Below are 21,175 nucleotides of genomic sequence, written 5' to 3'. Positions count from 1 at the left end.
TTCAAAGTATAGAATCCTACACCCAAACTAGCAATCAAATGTGACAGTAAAATAAAGGTGGTTTTGGAAATCTAAGAAACTAGAAAACTTACATCACACACTTTGTGATGAAGTTACTTGTAAGTCTACTTTAGCAGTATGAAGGTGAAATCAAAGAGCAGGTTAAGATGTAGAGTATAAGAAATGGAAAAAACTAGGGCGCCTGGGTGGCTCAGTCGTTAAGCGTCTGCCTTTGGCTCAGGTCATGATTCCTGGGTCCTGGGATCGAGTCCCGCATGGGGCTCCCTGCTCCGCAGGAAGCCTGCTTCTCCCTCTCCCACTCCCCCTGCTTGTGTTCCTGCTCTCGCTGTGTCTCTCTCTGTCAAATAAATAAATTTTAAAAATCTTTTTAAAAAAAAGTGGAAAAAACTAATCTGATTCCAATAAAAAGAAATCTGAGGATGGCAACTGAGTAACATATCTAAAAGTATTTGCTCCAAATTATAATAGGAGACTATGAACTCAAGAAAAAAAAAAGTATAAGAAAGTCAGAGTCCAAACATAATAAACTGTGGTTGCGTGGCTTTGAGCAGTAACTAGAAACAAATTGGTTGAGTCCAGTCAGACTGGGAAAGGGTAGGATGGGAGATTATCGCTTTTCAAATTGTAACCCTTGTTGTAACTGCATGTTTTTAAAAACTGTGTTACTTTGATATGAAATTTTATTTCAATACTATTACTATATTGTTCAGCAACTAACGCTGAACATGTATCATTATCAAATAAAATATAACTATAAAACATGTAAATTTTAAAAATAGGTTTACCTGAGGCAGACAAGTGGCACCTTTAAACAATGAGACTGTGCTCAGCCTGATTTCCACAAAGCAGAACTTGCCAAAAGAAAAGAGAATGAAGTGCTTTCTTTAATAAAAAAAAAAAATGAACTAAAAAACACAATATTCAGTCCTTTTCTTTGGAAGCTGATTCTCAAAAGGGACCATAGTTTACCATGCTCTTTATTTGGCTGCCAAAAGAAACTGTCCCTACCCTTGACACCCCGGTGCTATGAATCAACGGACACCACATATAAAACCAAAGCTTTGAAATTTTTCATTTCATAATTTTGGGGGGCTTTCCATTAACCCTGTGGAGAAACAGAATGCAATAAAAGCGTAATGCCGTCTCTTACGAATATCGGAAGAGTGTAAGATGCTTATAAACATCTCGTAAAAAATATTTTTTAAGATCTGTGTACGTATTATAACATACACAGGCTGGAAAAGGGTTGTATCTTCTCTGCTACGACCTCTTGCCTGGGCCTCCCACTCTTGACCTTCAAATTGGAAGGGGCAGAGTTAAAGCTGGATTAGATGGTCTTTGAAGCCTTTTCCCAGTTCTTCAACTGTATTCTCTCTCTTTGAACTTAATAAAAGATCAGTTGGAAAATGTGCTTTGGTTAGACTCTCAGTTCACCTGGACAGTTCTTTAGATTTTTAATTAATAATTTTGGCAGGTGAATCTGTGTGGAAGTCTTGGGCTGTGCAGTGTGTTTGCCTTGCTCTCTGAATCCCCCTTTGTGAAGGCCGTGGGGCCACCACAGTGAGGCTTGTTTGCTGTCTGTTCCTAGAGCAGCTGCTGCTTTTCTTCCTTTATCCTTTATCAAGCAAAAGAAAGTGCAGTGATGTTTGTGCGTGCTTCAGAGGAGGAAAATGCTCTCCAGACAGGTTATTCTCTGGGTTAAAGTGGATGGGGTGAGCACAGAGGAGCTAGCTCAGTGGGAAGAGAGGTCGAGGCAGCATCTGCCCTCCTGTTTGTTTTGACACTTTCAGTCTTGCATATAGAATGTGTTGAGTGAGAGGCGAGCAGAAGTTAAGAAATGCACTACTGCTTAGTTTGTCAGCCAATTTGCAGAGTGGAGGCGGAGAGTGGGAGGGGAGAAGGGGACATATAGCTAGTTTTCTTTTTCTATTATTAAATCCCTTGCACTTTCATCATCTCCACTTCGGAGATTCTTACCGCAGTGTATTTTGCATAACTGTTAACTGACCAAGGAGTACTGTTTCCTGCTTACGGTAGGAAAGATCAAAATTCCAAATATTTTCAACCTATGACATTAATGGTCAAACTGCTCTCTCTAGGAACTGGTTTCACACAATCCTACAGGACCATGTATTTTTGCTCAAACACACTAAGCATGATACCGCAAACAGAACCATAAAGCCAGGGGCACCTGGGTGGCTCAGTTGTTAAGCGTCTGCCTTCGGCTCAGGCCATAATCCCAGGGTCCTGGGATCGAGCCCCGCATCGGGCTCCCTGCTCAGCGGGAAGCCTGCTTCTCCCTCCCCCACTCCCCCTGCTTGTGTTCCCTCTCTCGCTGTGTCTCTCTCTGTCAAATAAATAAATAAATAAATAAATAAATAAATAAATCTTAAAAAAAAAAAAAAACCCATAAAGCCAGTAAAAGAATATACAAAGATGGAAAGGTATGAGAAGGTACCCAGGAGTGTACCATCACTTTAGCGGGGAAAGAAAAAAACCAGTAACTAATCTTAGAGAAGGGTGGAGACAAAGAAAAGGGAACAAGTGCAGAGTGGGGGCAAAAGGAAGAGAGAATGCACAGTAGACTGGAATAAAGCCCCAGGTAAGTGTGCATTCCTGGGTGTCTGCATACGGTTTGCCTGGTATGCTGTCTTGGACTCCATATAAGATGTGTGACAGGTCATGTTAACAACAAGTTCCTTCCCTTAGAAAATCCAGTCAATGGGACTTGCATAGAAAAAAAAAAACTCTGGATGAATATATATCAACCTGTTAATATTGATTACCTGGACAAAGCTTTTCTGGGGGACTTCTACTTTCTATATTATACATTTCAGTATTTCTAAGTGTTTTTATTTTTTTTTAAGATTTTATTTGAGAGAGAGAGAGAGAGAGAGCGCGCGTGCGCACAAGCTGGGGGAGGGGCAGAGGGAGAGAGAGAAGCAGACTCCCCGCTGACAAGGGAGCCCAATGCAGGGCTGATCCCAGGACTCTGGGATCATGACCTGAGCCAAAGGCAGGCGTTTAACCAACTGAGCCACCCAGGCGCCCCTCTAAGTGTTTTTAAAGAGCACATATACATACTTCTGTAAACAGAAAACAAAACAAAACAAAACCCAGACTTTTTTAAAAAAGTTCCAACAAGGGGGCGCCTGGGCGGCTCAGTCGTTAAGTGTCTGCCTTCAGCTCAGGTCATGATCCCAGGGTCCTGGGATCGAGCCCCATGTTGGGTTCCCTGCTCCGCGGGAAGCCTGTTTCTCTCTTTCCCACTCCCCCTGTTTGTGTTCCCTCTCTCACTGTGTCTCTCTCTGTCAAACAAATCAATAAAATCTTAAAAAAAAAAGTTCCAACAAGGAGATCAAGAACATTTTCTTTTCTCCTCTTTCACAAGTGTGGATTAGAGACGCTAAAGGAAGAATTATATCCCTTCCTCTCACCTTCATCTTTGCAGGAAGTGAAGGTATTAAACAGGTTCTAATTTCCTGGAACCTTATCTAATTAGCGTTCAGCATTTTCCTCAGGTCTTGGCAGCCAGGGATAGCCAGACTCTGTAACCCTTCACCCCTGGAGTTGTTCCAATGGGCTTATCCTCTCAAGGGTATTTGGTCCTTCTTTATGAACAATCTTGTGAGCATGTTAGTCTCAGCTTTCCAATTAGTGTTTTTTAAACATTTTAACTCAAATTCCCTCAGAGCCAAGTCCAAGAGATGAGGTCAAAGAAGCCTTTTTTTCCCTCAACCTGCACAGTTCCAAAGCCAAATCTGACCAAGACAAGTATTATCAGAAAACTGGGATGCATCAGTAAGTGAGGTCTTGGACTTCATGCTCTTCCCCTATAGCCCTCCCATACACTCCTTCCCTTGGCTTTTGCCACCACTCCGTGCTCCAACAATGAATAGGCTATTATGCTGAAGCATTATTTCTGCTTACAATCTCCCATATCTTCCAAGCCAAGAGGTTGAAGCAATTTGAAATTAATACTGGCCAGACTGGGCCTGAAAGCAACTCCCTTGGGACAATGTTTTGATCTTACCCTACAGCTAAGTTAGCCCTGTCTGATCCCATTTTACTCTGCTTACCTTTACAGACTGTTCGGGAAGATGCAGCAAGCTATTTGCTGAGCCCATTTGGACCAGGCCTATAAATGGTTATAGATTCCTGAAATTTTCTGAATTTCAGGGTAGGAGGGGCCCAGGTAGGACAATATTGTTCCTAGAAGGGGGTGGAACTTAAAGTTTCATTTACATAGGATTTATACGACTGAGAAAATATCATTAGACAAATTAAAAATGGGAGGGACAGGAGGGTCATGTACTACTGAAGTCCCACTCCCTTGCCCCTGGTTCCTTCTTGGTTGGCACTGCTATAGAATAAGAAAACAGGGCACAAGCAGCAAGAAGAAATCCTCTTAATTTCTCACAACTGCCTTGGATATGGTATTACTCTAACTCAAAAAACATGGAGCATCTACACATTTTCTCTAAGGATACCCCTACTCGGTAATATATCCACTGTTGTCTCAAATGTTGGCATAGGAAATGACCTCCTGCCAGCAAGTTGGTTAAGAGTGCCTTAGAAATTTTCCACCTGAACATATAATCATTTGAAGCTGGACCCTAACTTTACAGGGGTCCAGTGAGCTGCTGAGACAGGTCCCTGTTGTATGTTCAGATATGTTTTTATGCAGGACTCCTAGTTCCTGGAAAGAATGTTCATTTGACTTAAAAAAATGTAAATAAATTAAAATATTTCCTCATACTAAAATCAGATAAGTCAGAGGGCAAGATTGGAAATACTCTTCACAAGCCATGGAGTAAAATGCTAAGAAATGATCCTGAAATCAAGTGAAAAGGCAAATTTTTCTGATTCATATAGCAAAATTGAGAAGCAAGGTCAGGAAGGGCAAATGAAGGCATCTCAGGCTAGATGACAGTCTTGCTGAAGCTGTGCAGGCCCTAGGGCACCAGTTTCCCTCAGCAGGCCACAGAATCTGCTTTGTGCCCAGTAGGAAATACTGCATTATTCCAGTTAGTTTTACAGTGTGTTCATATATTCTTCTATAGATATGTGAGCATCTTAGTATGGTTTATGTTTTTAAGTATCTTGCATTATAGGTAATCTTAATAAGTATTTAAAAATCTAAACTTGTAAAACAGGTTACAGGATGATGTTTTACAAAGCAAAATTTATTTTTAAAGAGATTTACTTCATGTTGCATAATCCCCTAGAGCATTTAAAAAATGTGAATTTGAATTACAAATTCAATACATATGTTACAGAAACCAATATAATTTAAATTTGATTACAAACTATATACAACTTTTGAAAAAGTTACAGTATAAATCTATAATAAAATATTAAGTAGAAGAAAAACTGACTTCAAAAATATGAATATAAGAATTTATTTCTGATTTATTTCTTTTATAAAAGAGGATAAAAAGATTTTAAAAGGTGCTAATAAGACATGAACTTAGGTAAAAGGCAAAAACTGAGGTAAAAGACCTACAAAACAATAATTAATCGCAATTAATAAAAATATTTTAACATTACAGTATGAATTTTGGACACAGAAACTGAAGGTATTAAGAAGTTATCCTTTATTTCTTGAACTCTGGTTTTGAAAAACTACTCAACATTTTATTCAAGAATCCCAAGCACAAAATCTGAATATTGGTGGGAATTCAAATCAGTAAAGAACCACAATATAATTAACCTTCATTTTACAGGTGGGAAGATGGGCAGAAATGGAGTAGAGAAGTGAGTCAGTAGTGGTTACTCATCTAAATGAAAGCACTCTAATACCCTGACTCTCTAGGATCACAGAATGCTAGAATTGCAAGGGACCTCAGATGTTGGTGGTCTAGCCTTTTATCTTGTTGGCATTTATCTCATAAACTGATGATTTTGGAGGACACATACTGGCAACTTTGAATTCTTTTAATGTCAGAGGGATATAGCATGAGATAAGCCAAATCAGGTCAGTGGATGAGCTACATAACCTGAGCAAGTTCCCATCTGTGTCATTTCTAGCTCATCCTAGATACCCACATTCTATGGCGAACTTATTGGGCATTTCCTCACTGGATCCCACTATGATGGGGCCACCTGATTCCACATGGTGTTTCCTTTTCCTTTTCTTTCTAGTAGCAGGGGAACAGAGCAGATATACCATATTCAAAAGTCCTCTCTCTGGAACTGATCTGAGAAAAAGGTGGAGCTTGAAGTAACCTGTGGGAGTACTTTTCATTCTCATCCTTGCACATCTTACTTACCTCAGTGGAAAACATTATTTCTCTTTATCTTTCAAGGTGACCCAAAAGCATCCAAAACTGGGTCTCCAAGAGGTATAGCATGTGTCCTCTAATGAACTGCCACAATCATTCTTTGAAAGTAAAAATATCAAACTATGTAGTCATTAAAAAGAATGAGTTTGAACTAAGATTTGATGTTTATAATGAGTGCAAAAAGCAAGTCCTAACAGTAAGTATGTGAGTCCATTCAAAATATTTACACATATTTGCCTGTAAAAGGCACAGAATGATGCACACAGTGGCTGACTGGAGAGCTGGACTGTGGTGCACAGAGAGGGTTAGGAAGGGGACCTGGGCTTTTTTCCTTTATTCATTTCTGAATTGTCTGGATGTTTCACCAAGTGTGTACTTAAATTCTTAAAAATTAATTAGGGAACATCACACACATCCACCAAGAATCTTTATCAGTCTTTACTGCATTAAAAGTCTGGGAAACCGTTAAATTCTTGGTTTGACTGGTTCCATGGAGAGTTCAATTCCTTCACCAGACATAAATACTAGCTTCTTTGCCTGGCACCAGGCTACTAAGATCAATAACACCTGGTCTATGACAGGATGGAAATCTGCCCCAAAATGTAGCTAAGAGGAAAAGTGATTTTGGTAAGAATGGGCACCATCGTCACTAGGGATACAACGGCACCCTCACTTGTCTCATAATTGGCCTTCTGTAGGCTTCATCTTTCGGCAGCACCATCCTCTCATTCTTAAAAGTCAGATTTACGATTAAGAATCCAATTAATACCATTGAGCGGGAAGTGTCCTTGGGGAAAGAGAAGTCCCCGGAACAGACCCACTGGGGTATCCAGAATTGATTCTGCAGCTACAAAGATTCCTGTCTTACCTGGAGTCCCTGCTGAGTAATGTAATTTCTGGGACAGCATAGGGGCAGCTGGTGACTTTGAACCAAATTTTACCTTTCGACTCAATTCAGGGAAATTGCAAGAGAGTGCCCGACGATGCAAAGTGCTATGTTGAACGCTAGATTGTGCTTTATTTTTTCCTCCCAACTTCACGTTTCCATGCACCAAAATCTTGATGCTACAAATATTGGATGCCACGCTTACCTGACAGGCTTCATCCATCCCACCTGGGCTCAGGGGCTCTGAGCGAGCGCGCGAATCGTGGCTGGAGCCCGCCTTTCGCGACCGGAGCGGGCTCGGCGGGCCTCGGGTTCCCCTGCTGGCCCCAGCGCCGGAGCCGCTTTGCTGCCGGGGCTCCCGCAGTCAGCCCCCGGCGCGCACGCGCGCTCCCCCGGGGCGGCCCCGGCGCCTCCAGTCTTCGGCAGAGCTGCGACTGGACAGTTCCAGAGGGCGGGGCGGGGCGGGGCGGGGCGGGGCGGGGCGGGAAGGCAAAGGAATGCTCCGCGACCACGTGATCGGCGCTAACATGGCGGCGCCCAGCGGCGTCCACCTGCTCGTGCGCGGAGGTAAGCACCTGGAGAACCGCACCGCAGGGGTTTGCACGGTAGCTCACTCGCTAAGCACCCGGGTTCAAAGGGGTTACACACCCGCGCTCAAACATTTCGGCGCACACGAATGTACTTTCAGTTCTACCGATACACGCAGACACACAAGCTGACACAGGGACACGCAGCAGGAACACGACACATTTATTCACTCGTCATTTGCCTGGACCGCGTCACTGCGTGGCATCTATTCGCAGTCACTCCTTGAGGTTTATGGAACGTTGTCTGAAGTTTTCTTCCCCCATCAGTTGTATGATTAGTGTAGCAAACTTACTTATTTTGGCTGCGGAGCGATGAACCTACGGTAACTCGGGAACGCGCCTGGATACCCAGTTGCCACAGAGAAAGCAATTGTTTTGTTGTATCTCTTGGCATGATACAATACGTCTTTTGGGAAACTTGCAACATGTGATCATTCTGTTACAGTGACTTAAAGTGAAGAAGCGAAGAAATCATGCCCGGGTAGCTCTCAGTAGGTGTTACCCTTGCGTGAATGGTGAGACTTTAGTAAATGTGCAGGTACTTTTGGAGGTAAATTAGGGAAATCCTTGTTAGATTTGTTCTGAATCTTGGTTAGAAAGAATAGGAAGTTGTTTCAAGGATTGGGAAAGAGGGGAACTAACATATTTTGAGGGACTGCTTAGGTGTCAGGCACATAGGAACAGCAGTCCTGTGTGGTAAATATTTTCATAGTAAATAGCTACCGTTTATTAAGTGTTTTTTTAAGTACATGGTACTGTGTCAGCACCTTATATATGCTAGCTACCTTTTAAAACCCAATGAGTTAGTGCGTGCTTCAGCAGCACCTATACTAAAATAGGAACGATACAGAGATTAGTGTGGCCCCTGCGCAAGGATGATGTGCAAATTCGTAAAGCGTTCCATATTTTTTGGAATTAGAATTTTAAGATCATTAAGTAAATAAAGGAACACTGTACTGTGAAAAGGAAATAAATAAAACCCAATGAGTTAGGCGTTACTCTCGGTTTGCAGACGAGAAAAGTGAGGCAGGGAGGTTAAGTAGTATGACTAAGGCCGCACAGATTTTGAGAGGAGCCACAGGAAGATTTGAAGGGAGAGATGTGCAAGAAGAAGGTGATGTAAGTAGTATTTTGGGCTGGTTGGTTATTAGAGGGAAGTCAACAGGAGAATGCAGCCCTGTGAAAAAAGCCCCAATTTACATCTCTTAAGATCTGGGCTCCAGGCCAAACTCTGTTTACTAATCAAGTTACTTTTCTGTTTCCTCTTTTGGCAAGAAATAATGGTGTTTAGGCTTTTTTTGTGTACCACAGGTAATGGTGAAGAGGATCTGGGGAGATAGTCGAGGTAGAGGAGGAACCAAAACACACACACACACGTACATTTTATATATATACACATATATGTGTATGTGTATGTATATAATCCCTGCAGATTACAGAAATAGCATATTAATTTTTTGGGGGGGTGACTTCTGATTTTGACAAATGGTGGTTTAGACAATCCTGGGAAAGACTGCTATAGGGAAGCCAGGTCAGGTTATTGGTTCCTATAACCCATTCCATTATATACCACAGTGCTGCAACAACTAAAAGAGGGATCTTCTGACTAGAAAAGGGACAGAAAATGTGTCATCAGGGAGAGATTTAGTGACCAGGAAAGGTCACTTTTATGGACTATCCATAGCTAGTTTTAAAATGCAGACAGGTTGTCCTGTACCACTTGCCCCGAGGATGGAAAACGAAGGGTAAATTCATGAAGGCTCCTGTCCTCTCTCTTCTTCCTTTTCACACACTTAAACTGATGTAAATCAATTCACTATAAGGCTTTCTGTGTCAGGGTTTATCATCAGCATCTATGTGCATCTTTCCTTCCTGGAAAATAGGCAGAAAACGTTTTTTTTAACCCGTCAAGAAGGCATGAGGTTTCTTTCATGACTCTTCGAGCTCACTGTAACTTTAGTCACTGTATACCCTATAGACCGTAGTCACCAACCTCCTCTCAACATCCCCACTCCTGTTAATTCTTGTTCAGCAGGAGCTATGTTTTATCTGTCCAGTTTAACAAGCGTAGTAACTGGCTCAAAGTTATACGTACTGAACATACTGAATTGAGAGGCTGTTAAGACTTGCTCTCTGCCATCATGGACTAAGGGATGAGTAGAAATGGTGAGTAGTGACATTAGAAAGGAGAAAGGACATATCAATCTGTTGAAAGCAAGAGATAAGGTAACAACAGCCTTTTAGAGATGAAAGTATTCCCTGGTATTAGCACTGGCAGAAATCCCAGATCATAGCACATAATGCCTACTGTCAGTCCCCAGGAACTCTTCCTTGCTTAGTCTCTCACTCCCAACCCCGCTTATAGGAATCCTTGTTCCAGCTCCTGAAGGCATTACACAGGATCCTTTGTATGGGAAGGAATGGGGAATGCAAGTAAGTGGGGCATACTTTCTCCTTTACACTCTGGTCACTTTTATGAGCCTGGCTTGTCTTCTACCTCTCTGATTTTCCCAGACTTTCACTAGGCTCTCTGTTAGGTTTCTAAATATTATTGTTCCCCAGGATTTTGTCCTAAACTTTCATCCCTGCTTTCTCTCTTTGTTGTCACCAATCAAATTTATCTACCTCAATGACTGTCAAATCTAGGCGATTTGTAAAAAATGAACAGAGCGTCTGCTGGAACTAGGCACCAGCCTCAATGCCAGCTCTCTGTTGGGAATCTTTTCCTAGATGTCTCTTAGGCCCTTTAAACTCAACAAGTCCAACGTGGAAATGAATATTTTTCTCCACATCTTCTTCTGGGCTTACAGACTCTATCTCCATCAGTGATATTACCATACAGTCAGTATTTAAGTGAAAGCATTTGCGTTCTCTTGGTACCCACCTTTTTTTTTTTTTTAATTTCTCTGTCCTGGGGCGCCTGGGTGGCTCGGTCAGTTGGGTGTCTGCCTTCATTTTAGGTCATGAGCCCATGGTCCTGGGATAGAGCACCACGTCGGGCTCCCTGCTCAGTGGGGAGCCTGCTTCTCCCTCGCCCTTTGTCATTCCCCATGCTCTTACTCTCTCTCAAATAAATAAATAAAATCTATAAAAAAAATTTTCTCTGTCCAGTGAGTTAGTAAATCCCATTTCTTTTTTTATTTCTTTTTTTTCCCTAAGATTTTATTTATTTGACAGAGAGAGAGAGAGCACACAAGCAGGGGGCATGGGCAGAGGGAGAGGGAAAAGCAGACTCCCCACTGAGCACGGAGCCCAACACAGGGCTCAGTCCCAGGCCACTGGGATCACGACCTGAGCAAAGGCAGACACTTAACCATCTGAGCCACCCAGGTGCCCCAGTAAATCCCATTTCTCCCCCACCCCCAAGCTATGTATTTACTTATTTTTAATTCAAGTATAATTAACCTATAGTAATGTGTTCCTTTCAGATGTACAATATAATGATTCAACAATTCTATACATTACTTGGTGCGCATCATGATAAGTGTACTCTTAATCCCAGTAAATCCCATTTCTCGGATCCCTCCAGTTTTCGGCATGGTCTAGGTATAAGTCTTTACCATTCCTTGGCTAGACAGGGCCTTTGTAACTGGTCTCCACCTCAGCCCCTCCTCTTCCCCACAACTACAGTTCTTTCTCTAAAATTCTGCTCTGATTATGATGCTTCCCTGCTGAAAAACTTATGGGAACTCTTCATTGCTGAGATGAAGTCCCTTAGCATGGAGAGCCAATTCCAGCACAGTCTGGCCTCATTTTATCTTTTCAGCCTCATCTTCTGTCAGTTCCCTATCTTTATATGGCTGCTAAGGTTAACCATTGTGCACCTCCTTAATTGTGCGCCTGCAATGTCCTTTTTCACCTGACAAACCATTCATTCCTCAAGGGCACACATAAATGCCATCTCTCCTTTAAGCTTTCTTCGCTTCTGCCCAGCCAAACCAACCCACTCTGCTTATGTAGCACTTGGGGCGTACCTTTACCACAACACTTGTCACCTGGCATCAAAGTATGTACACTTCTCTAAAAAATATTAGTTTACACCTCTATCGCCCCCATAGAATGGGAGCTTCTTACAGGTGTGTCTTACCTTCTTTGTCTCCCCAAAGCCTGGAGCACAGTGTCTGCACATGGTAAGTACTCAGTTTCATAACTGAATGAAAATCCTTTCAGATTGCAACCTCCTATAGAAATATTTGTGCACTGAGATTGTATGGTAGGCCTAAAGAATCAGTATCTCAAAATGTCAGTTTCCTTCACATAACAGGTCTAGATAGTGAATTTTTTTCCTTCCTTCCTCCCTCCCTTCCTTCCTTCCTTTTTTATATTCCATATCTCTCCAAGAATAATTTCAAGCACTTTTACTTCTGTGTATCTTTTTTGGCAACTATGAGAATTTCATTCCAGGTTATTTGAATTGTGAATCAGACTTAGAAAAAAAGAAATTGAAATGGGGGAAGGGAAGAAATCTAAAAGAGAAGTGCTTGAAGTTTAAGCAGTGTAGCCATGGGAGAGATGAAGGAAGCAGATGGAAGTAAACCCCTGCACCTAAGCACTATCCTGCTGTGGAAACAAGCCATGTGGAAGGAGCGGACGCTGTGAGAGGAGAGGGGCCGACTGTTGGCAAGTCTGGCACAAACTCTAAGAAAGCCTGGTGGGTGTGTGAAAGAGTCTGGCCTTTCCAGAGGGCTGGGTGGCAATGTCTGTCAAGATGTAAGGTATACCTGCCTTTTGCCTAACAATTCTGCTTTTAGGAATTTATCCTAAGAGACCAATATGATGATGAGTATGTAAAGGTGTTTGAACGAAATTATATATTGGTGATATTGGACAGAATTTGAAATGTCCAGTGCCTGGGTGGCTCAGATAGTTGGGCGTCTGCCTTCGGCTTGGGTCGTGATTCCAGGGTCCTGGGATCGAGTCCCGCATCGGGCTCCCTGCTGGGCGGGGAGCCTGCTCCTCCCTCTGCCTCTGCCTCTGCCTCTGCCTCTCTCTCTCTCTCTCTCTCTCTCTCTCTCTGACTCTCATGAATAAATAAATAAAGCATTAAAAAAAAAGAATCTGAAATGTCCATTGGTAAGAGAATGACTACATAAATTGTGGTTCATCCATGCACTGGAGTGCTATGCAGCCATTAGAAAAGATGATGTCGAGGGGCACCTGGGTGGCTCAGTCGGTTAAGCGTACAACTCTTGGTTTCGGTTCAGGTCATGATCTCAGGGTCATGAGATCAAGCCCCATATGGGGCTCCATGCTCTGCATGGAATCTGAGATTCTCTCTTCCTCTCCCTCTGCCCCTCCTGCTCGTGCTCTCTCTCTTTCTCAAATAAATAAATAAATCTTAAGAAAAAAAAAGATGGTGCCGATGTACTGTAGACTTAAATAGTCATTGACACATATTGAGGAAAAAAAGGCAGGGTATAGAACAGTGTATCCCCCTTATGTAAAAGTATGTAACTTTGCTTTCTCGTGTATGTATGCACAAAGAGGTATCTAGAATGATGTTCACCCAAATGTTCATAGTTGTTATTTCTAGATGGTGAGATTGGACTGATTTTTACTTTTTTGTGTTTGATGTGTTTGAATTTTATATATTGAGCATTTTTGTTATCCAAGTATTATGTCATATATCCAAATAGAATATTTGTATTATTATGCATTACTATACTGTAATTTAAGATGCATATAATGCTACTAATATTTCATTATTCTTGGTTTTTTTAGTTTAACAAATGTAAAAAGTATTTACAAGTGCTTCTGTTCATTTGTGACTCTAAAGCCATCGATTCTTCTGCTGAGAATTCTCTTACCATAATGGTTTTCAAAAATTTAACCTCCAAGTCAGGGAGGGGCTGTTGTACCTCATGAATTAAGTACTTTAAACTTTTGTCGATTGACCTGAGATCCTTACTATCTTGTATAGCTTCTGTAGGAAAATGTATCCTCAATTTTGCCAAACCAAGTTAGAATTAAGTTTTGGGATGTGGTCTATGTGCAGTTTGGAAAATGCTAATGTAATAAGGAGCTTCCTGTGACTTAAACTCTTCATGTTGCTAGCCAGAGAATGAAATGGATTTTTGCTAATATGATATTTTTTTATTTATTTTATTTTATTTTTTTAAAGATTTTGTTTATTTATTTGGCAGAGAGATACAGAGAGAGAACAAGTAGGCAGAGAGGCAGGCAGAGGGAGAGGGAGAAGCAGGCTCCCCGCCGAGCAGGGAGCCTGATGCGGGGCTCGATCCCAGGACCCTGGGATTATGACCTGAGCCGAAGGCAGCCGCTTAACCAACTGAGCCACCCAGGCGCCCCGCTAATGTATTTTTTAACAAATACCTTCCAACTCTATTATAATATAGCTTGTTACTCATAGATTAAGACATACTTAATAATCAAATAGTCCTAAATTCTCTGAAGTCAGACATGTCCCTAAAGCCATATATGTTCTTATGTTTTTCCTCTGCTTGAAACAGCTTTCTCTAACACATAGCTCCTGTCTCCTACTGAAATTATAAAATCTCAGTGCACAGTGTAGGACATGTAGACCCTCAATGATGAATACTTGCAGTCATTAAAAAAAAAAACAAAACCCATGATGTTGACCTGTATTTGTTGACATGGAATGATGTCTACAACATATATTGTTTGGAAAAAGCAAGTTATAGAACAGTTTAATATCCCATTTTGTAAAATGAAACACCAGTATCCTAATGTGTGTCTAAGTATATAACGTACTGAGAGAGAGAAAGAGAAAATTTTCTAAATACTCAGTTTCTATGAAATGCCCACTTTCCCCAAGCACTGGAAATCTTTGAAAATGCAGAGTGGATGCTATATATCTTAGGGAATTTGGAAAGATGGAAGGAGAATAATATGCATGCAGAACATCACTTGAACGTATTATTTTGCAGTTAAAACAGCTTTTTCTTGTGGGGATTGGATTTTCTTTTTTAGCGTCTGAACATGGAGAATTTCTTTTTTTTTAAGACTTTATTTAACTATTTGAGAGAGAGTGTGTGCACATATGCAAGTGGGGGGAGAGGGGCAAAGGGAGAAGCAGACTCCTCACTGAGCAGGGAGCCCAACTAGCCTCGGGGGCTCAATCCCAGGACCCCTGAGATCATGACCTAAGCTGAAGGCAGACGACTGACTGACTAAGCCACCCAGGCGCCCTGGAATATGGAGAATTTCAAACATACACAAAAGTAGAGAGAGCAGTAAGATAAACTCCCACATACCTATCACCTAGTTATAATAATCACCAACTTATGGCCACTCTTGTTTTAGCTTTACCCCTAGCCACTCTCTCCCTGAAACTGGATTATTTTGAAGCACATCCCAGATATCATATAATTTCACCTGTAGATTTTTCATTATGTATCTCTGAAAGACAGGGAGCCCTTTTTATTTTCTTCATATATCCTACATATCAGTTCTAGAATTTTCAATTGGTTCTTTTCCTATAGTTTCCATTTCTCTGTTGAGATTTCCCAGATGTTCACTTATTATGTCTACCTTTTCCTTTAAGTACTTGAACATACATATTTTTACTAACCATTTTTAAAGTCCTTATCTGTTAATTCTGTCATCTGGGTGATTTCAGGGTCTGTTCCTGTTTTACTGACTGCTTGGTTTTCTGTTCTCTCAGCCATTTCTTTTTATTTACAGTTTGTGTCAATGCAGATCGATTCTATAACATGAGAAGTTACTATGAATCAAAGCGTAAATACACAAACACAATGTACAACCTGAAATAGATGTACAGCATTCAGATATGAAACAAAAGGGAATGTTCATTCACACACACAGTAGCTTGAGATCTGTTGGATATGGTTGTTCCAGCGTAGGTTCGTGAAGATGGGAAAAAAATGACTTTGGTTATCAAGACCAGTGTGGCCATATTAGATACTGGAACATCTAAGCTTTAGCGTGTGACCATGAAAACAAAAGACCTTAGAGAGGGTCTATTTTTAAAAAGCTTTCTGTGCATTGAGGCAATTGTGAAAAGATTTACTCTCCAGAGTCAGGCCCACGTTAGGCTTAGGATCAGGTTCTAACTATCTAAAGATACTGACTGAGAACAGAAAGTATGCTAAATATGGGTATTCTGATTGAGTTTTTTTTTTTTTTTTAAGATGTATTTATTTATTTTAGAAAGAGAGGAAGAGGGTGGTGCCTGGGTGGCTTAGTCAGTTAAGCATCTGCCTTCAGCTTGGGTCACAGTCCTAGGGTCCTGGGATCAAGCCCCGTGTTGGGCTCCCTGCTCAGTGGGGAGTCTGCTTCTTCCTCCTCCCCACTCGTACTCTGTCTCTGTCTCTGTCTCTCTCTCTCAAATAAAGGGATAAAATCTTTAAAAAGAGAGAGAGAGAGTGCATGCAAAAGCACAATAGCAGGGGGAGGGGTAGAGGGAGAGAAGCAGACTCCCTGCTGAGCACAGAGCCCAATGTAGGGCTAGATCCTCCAAACCTGAGATCATGACCTGAGCTGATATCAAGAGTCTGATGCTTAACTGACTGAGCCACCTAGGCACCTCTCTGATTTTTTAAAAAACTATTTATAGAAAGAATATAAAAGTCTTTCTGAATTTAATGTAGGTAAGTTTCCAGTTTTCACTTCCCAAATACTTGATTTACAGTTGTGGCTCCTGCACATATTTGCCTTTTTAATTTCAAGATTTCACAATTTTACCTTCAAAACAGATACGCGTGTGTGTATGTGTTTGTGTGTGTGTGAGTGATCCTATCTTTTTTTTCTTTTTACAGATACATTTTTAAATTGTTAAAACTATTCAACATATGCAGAAATAAGCATTTTGAAATTAATTGAGGTCAATGTATTTTGACTCTTTGGAATCAGTTTAGCTAAATGAATCTCGTGCTTTTGTTGATGAAGAATAGGTGATAAGTATATAAACAAAATTCACTCATTATGCTTTGATTTGGGGTAGATTCCAATCCATCATTGCCCTGGCACATGTCAATTACTATATAAAAAGTCAAATGCAATGTCAAACCCAAAGCCGCAGAGGGGGAAGAGTTCAGTTCTCAAAGAGAACAGTAATAGCTTAACAATGTAAAACTTTATCCTGAGTACACAGGCGTTATATCAGTACTGCTGAAACAGTGCATTGAGGATTTATAGTAATGTCTAGAAATTTCTTCTAAAGGAGCTCATGGAAAGCTTTTTGTATTACCTGTTTTATGGCCTTGAAGATTTAACCAAACGAAAATTGAATCTCTGTTCCACATTCCATTCTTTATCTTTAGGTAAGAAAAAATTATTCTCATTTTCTTTCTTTCTTTTCTTTCTTTCTTTCTTTCTTTCTTTCTTTCTTTCTTTCTTTCTCTCTCTCTCTCTCTCTCTCTCTCTCTCTCTCTCTCTCTCTCTCTCTTTCTTTTAGAGAGGGAGGGGAGGCAGAGGGAGAGAGAGAGAATCTTAAGCAATCTTCACACCCAGCGCAGAGCCCAATGTGGGGCTGATCTCACAACCCTGAGATCATGGGCTGAAATCCAGAGTCAGATGCTTAACTGACTGAGCCACCCAGATGCCCCTATTCTCATTTTCAAAGTAGAGTTTTACGTGTCCATATTTCTTAAGCCACATTAAAGTAATCATCTCAACTCATTTTGAATGTTAATATTGACCTTTATCATCTAGTCAAAACCCTCACATGCTCTTCAAAACAATCAAAACCTTCACATGCTCTTCAAACCAATCAAATTTGGGATCCTAAGCATTCTCTGAGTCAATAAGGTGTGGAATTAGCAGATTTGATGAAGACCTGTTTTTTCCTTGTCACACTGGATGTCTAGATGCCATTTGAATTGGGTTTAGAAGATGGGATAGTATAGGTGTTTCTTGGCCTGAATCTCTAAACAGAATAGATATAGAAGGGATAACAGGATCATAAAGAAACTAGAGAAACTAGCTGTGGACTGCAGAGCACCAGCTGGATTTGGGGCAGCCAAGAAATTCTGGGAGGAGTTACTTGAAAGTGTTACAACAGTTATTTGATTTGAATAAATCTGTGTGGGTAGGTGCAGTGCCAGAAGCATTAGCCCCAGTCTGAGCCTGGTGACCCTCACTTTGCCCTTGTCCACTGCATTGTCATCAGTGCATGGTGCATCTCACTGGATGGAGGTGGAGAACCCCTGGCCTGGGGTGGGCACAGGTGAGGTCTACCTTTTTTTTTCCCCTTGATTGTGGGGTCACATTTTTCTGCTCCTTTAAATGTTATCTAATATGGAATTGTATATGTGACATAATGAATAATACCTTGTACAGACTATGTTGTTTTTCTTTAAAATATGTTGAGTTTTGTTCTGAAAGGCAGTTAAATCACTGGAAAATCTTTTTGTTTCTACCAGCCTTGGTTTTATTCTTTGTTAGAGTGGATCTGTTTGTTTTGCCCTTAGACCTAGAGTGTAGCCCTTACTCTAGTGCAGAGGTCCGCAAACTTTTTCTATTATAGAGGGCCAGGTAGTAAATATCTTAGGCTTTTGTGGACCCTGTGGTCTCTATTGCAACTCTTCCACTTGCCAATAGAGTGCAAAAGCTGCATAAATAGTGTTAAACAAATGAGCATGGCTATATTCCAATAAAATTTTCTTTACAAAAACAGTGAGCCAGGTCTTAATTTGCCCACCCTTGCTCAGCTAATGTGTGGTTCTTACTCCTAAGGCATGGTCTTTCTGAGGTCTCAGTTCAATGCATTTTAAGCTCAATGAGGTTTTTCAACTCTGTTTAAGCTGGGACTCCAACTTCTCTTGGCCCTGCAACCTCTAGAGTCCCTGTTCACACTCAGCCTACAGCAGCTACTGTCTAGTAGGCCTTGTGCCTCCCTTCCACTACTGTGACATGCAGATTCCCGCTGCGTCAGCAACCAGATCTCTGCTCTCTGCCTCCCTAACTAAGCAGCGAGGTGCTGTGTTTGGCTCAGCTTCCACCTCCAAATGCCACAATTGGAATGGTTTCCCCAGGCAGAACACTGGGGACAGTCTGGGTTCACTTGGTGTATTTGTTTACCCTCAAGGTTCACCGTTTGCATTGTTCAATATCCAGTGCTAAAAAAAAATAGCTCCTTCATGTTTTGTCTAGTTAATTTAGTTGTGTAGGACAGGAGGGAATTCTAGTAACAGTTATGTCAACATGGCCAGAAGAGAAAGTCACTTTTTTTTTTTAAGATTTTATTTATTTGACAGAGAGAGACACAGTGAGAGAGGGAACACAAGCAGGGGGAGTGGGAGAGGGAGAAGCAGATTTCCTGCCGAGCAGGGCACCCGATGCGGGGCTTGATGCAGGCTCGATCCCAGTACCCTGGGGCCACAACCTGAGCCGAAGGCAGACGCTTAACAATGGAGCCACCCAGGTGCCCCCCCCCTTTTTTTTTAATCTATAGGTTTACTTTCCCACTTTTTGGTCTTTTTTTCTTGAAATTTATTTGTTGAAGCAGCTGGTTAGTATATCTGCCCTATGGAGCTTTCCACATTCTGGATTTTGCAGATTGTATCTCTAATGGGCTCATTTAAAATGTTCCTCTGTAAGCTCACTGTTAGATCTAAGGCCTGGCCTGATTTAGGTTAGACTTTTTTTGGGAAGGAGCAAGAATACTTCATAGGGTGTTGCTTTTTGCGATGTTAGTGGCCACTGGTGATCATTACTTGGCTCCATTAGGTCATCGGAGTTTGCAAAATGGCAGTATCTTAATTCAATCATTCCTTCTTGATTTATTGTTGAAAAATGTCTACAGAGAGAAACTTTCTCATCAAGTATTTAATTACCCTGATAGATAGCATCCTGGAAAGTTAAATGCTTGGTTTGTTCTCTTTATTTACTAGTTTTTAAATAACAACTTTATCTTCCAAAAGTGACCAATGAGTTGCTTAGAGTAATGTGGGTTTATTTTTAATTGTGTATCTACTTCTTTAATTTTATGAAAGTATATGTAAGGATCATGCAGTATTGAAACAGAATCCTAAGGCAGGATTGCAAGATTCAAAGTAGAAAACCAAAAGCTATTGACAGAAGTAACATTTTGAAAAATGAATTTAGGGAATTCTTACTATAACTTAATGTTAGAGTAGAAGATTATAAGGTAAAAAGGATTGAATGTCCCCCAGAGCTTTTTGCAAGTTGAGTCTCATAGCATTAGTCATTCACACTATAGCAAGAGACTCAATTTTGCATCTAGTGAAATGTCAGATCTTGTGCTTACAATAAATATGCTTCTTAATATCCAAAGGGTCATTGTATATAAGATGAAAGGCAACTGGATAAAGATCTGATTTTGGATGCTGTCTCTACGACTTATCACATGATGAAGAAAAGTAACTTAATTTTCCACTCAACTTCGCTGTGAACGTAAAACTGCTCTAAAAATGAAGTCTAGGGGCATCTGGGTGGCTCAGTTGGTTAAGCGTCTGCCTTCGGCTCAGGTCATGATCACAGGGTCCTAGGATCAAGCTCAGCATTGGGCTCCCTGCTCAGTGGGAAGCCTGCTTCTCCCTCTCCCTCTGCCTGCAGCTCGTCCTGCTTGTGTGCGCGCACTCTCTCTCTCTCTCTCTCTGTCAAATAAATAAACAAAATCTTAAAAAAATAAAAATAAAAATAAATTAAGTCTATTTAAAAAATAACTTAAACTTTCTGAATTTCACTTCATCTGTTAAAAAAAGGAGAGGGTATAAAGTCATCTAAGTCAAATGAAAATTAAGTGAGAGAACCTGTGACAACACCTAGCATAAGAAATGCCCCTTTCCTTATGGCAGATGTTCTCCATTGGTTGAAGCAATCACAAGGCAGCCCAGAATCAGGGGAGTGGACATAGGAGTCCTTAATGGGATAAGTGTGAGCTGTGACAATTGAAGGCTGTTTCTTGAATGCAATGGAGAGAGAAGGAATGAACTTCCCAGATATATGCAAAATTTTGTCTACATGAGCAGATTTCTGAAAGAAAATATGCATGGCTTTCATTAATTTCCTAAAGTAAGATGTGATTTGGGGGAAAAAAAAGGCGTTTCCCTTAGATTATCTAAATTCTTTGATACTCCTCCTTGGAAAAGTGGGGTCTATGTCCCCTCTCCTTGAATCTACACTGTCTTGTGACTGCTTCAACCAAAAGAGAATGGGGGAGGTGATGCTTTGTGACTTTCAAGGCTGTCATGAAAGGGGATAAAAAGGGATGCAGCCTCTGCCTTGTTCACTGGAACAGTCATGCTTAGAGCCTGGGTTGTCTTGTAAAAAAACCAACTTCCCTGGGGCGACCGTGCTGTGAGAAAGCCAAGCCACTTGGAGAGGCTACTTGAAGGTGGTCTGGTCAGGAAATCTAGTTTTTGAGTCATTGCATCACCAGACATGTGAGTGGATGAGCCTTCAGAGGGTTCTAGCCTCAACCATTGAATCAT

General features: G+C 41.1%; 2 protein-coding genes and 1 pseudogene across 5 annotated transcripts in view; 2 read left to right on the top strand and 1 right to left on the bottom strand.

Annotated features, from left to right (window-relative positions):
- The window catches only part of SLC25A12 (solute carrier family 25 member 12), a 196,309-nt gene extending 188,768 nt beyond the window's left edge, over positions 1-7,541 (bottom strand). Inside the window, exon 1 of the mRNA XM_073882481.1 lies at positions 7,397-7,541. Within this exon, the coding sequence (XP_073738582.1) occupies positions 7,397-7,414 (18 nt within the window). The 5' untranslated portion in view covers positions 7,415-7,541. The remainder of the gene's footprint in view (positions 1-7,396) is intronic.
- A 144-nt stretch (positions 7,542-7,685) lies between these two features.
- The window catches only part of METAP1D (methionyl aminopeptidase type 1D, mitochondrial), an 84,314-nt gene continuing 70,824 nt past the window's right edge, over positions 7,686-21,175 (top strand). Inside the window, exon 1 of one of the 4 annotated variants that reach the window (XM_025850316.2) lies at positions 7,686-7,758. In XM_025850316.2, the coding sequence (XP_025706101.2) occupies positions 7,689-7,758 (70 nt within the window). In that variant the 5' untranslated portion in view covers positions 7,686-7,688. Of the gene's footprint in view, positions 7,759-10,183; positions 10,212-17,839; positions 17,947-21,175 lie in introns of those variants that run through there. The other 3 variants (XM_073882544.1, XM_073882549.1, XM_073882555.1) reach the window with 3 other exon arrangements.
- Positions 8,589-8,688, top strand: LOC112808269 (U6 spliceosomal RNA; annotated as a pseudogene).

This window comes from Callorhinus ursinus, unplaced genomic scaffold, assembly GCF_003265705.2.
Source record: "Callorhinus ursinus isolate GAN/ISIS: 27379988/994484 unplaced genomic scaffold, GSC_fseal_2.0 scaffold2, whole genome shotgun sequence".
Taxonomy (NCBI): Eukaryota; Metazoa; Chordata; class Mammalia; order Carnivora; family Otariidae; genus Callorhinus; species Callorhinus ursinus.
This window is presented reverse-complemented; position numbering and strand designations above follow the sequence as displayed.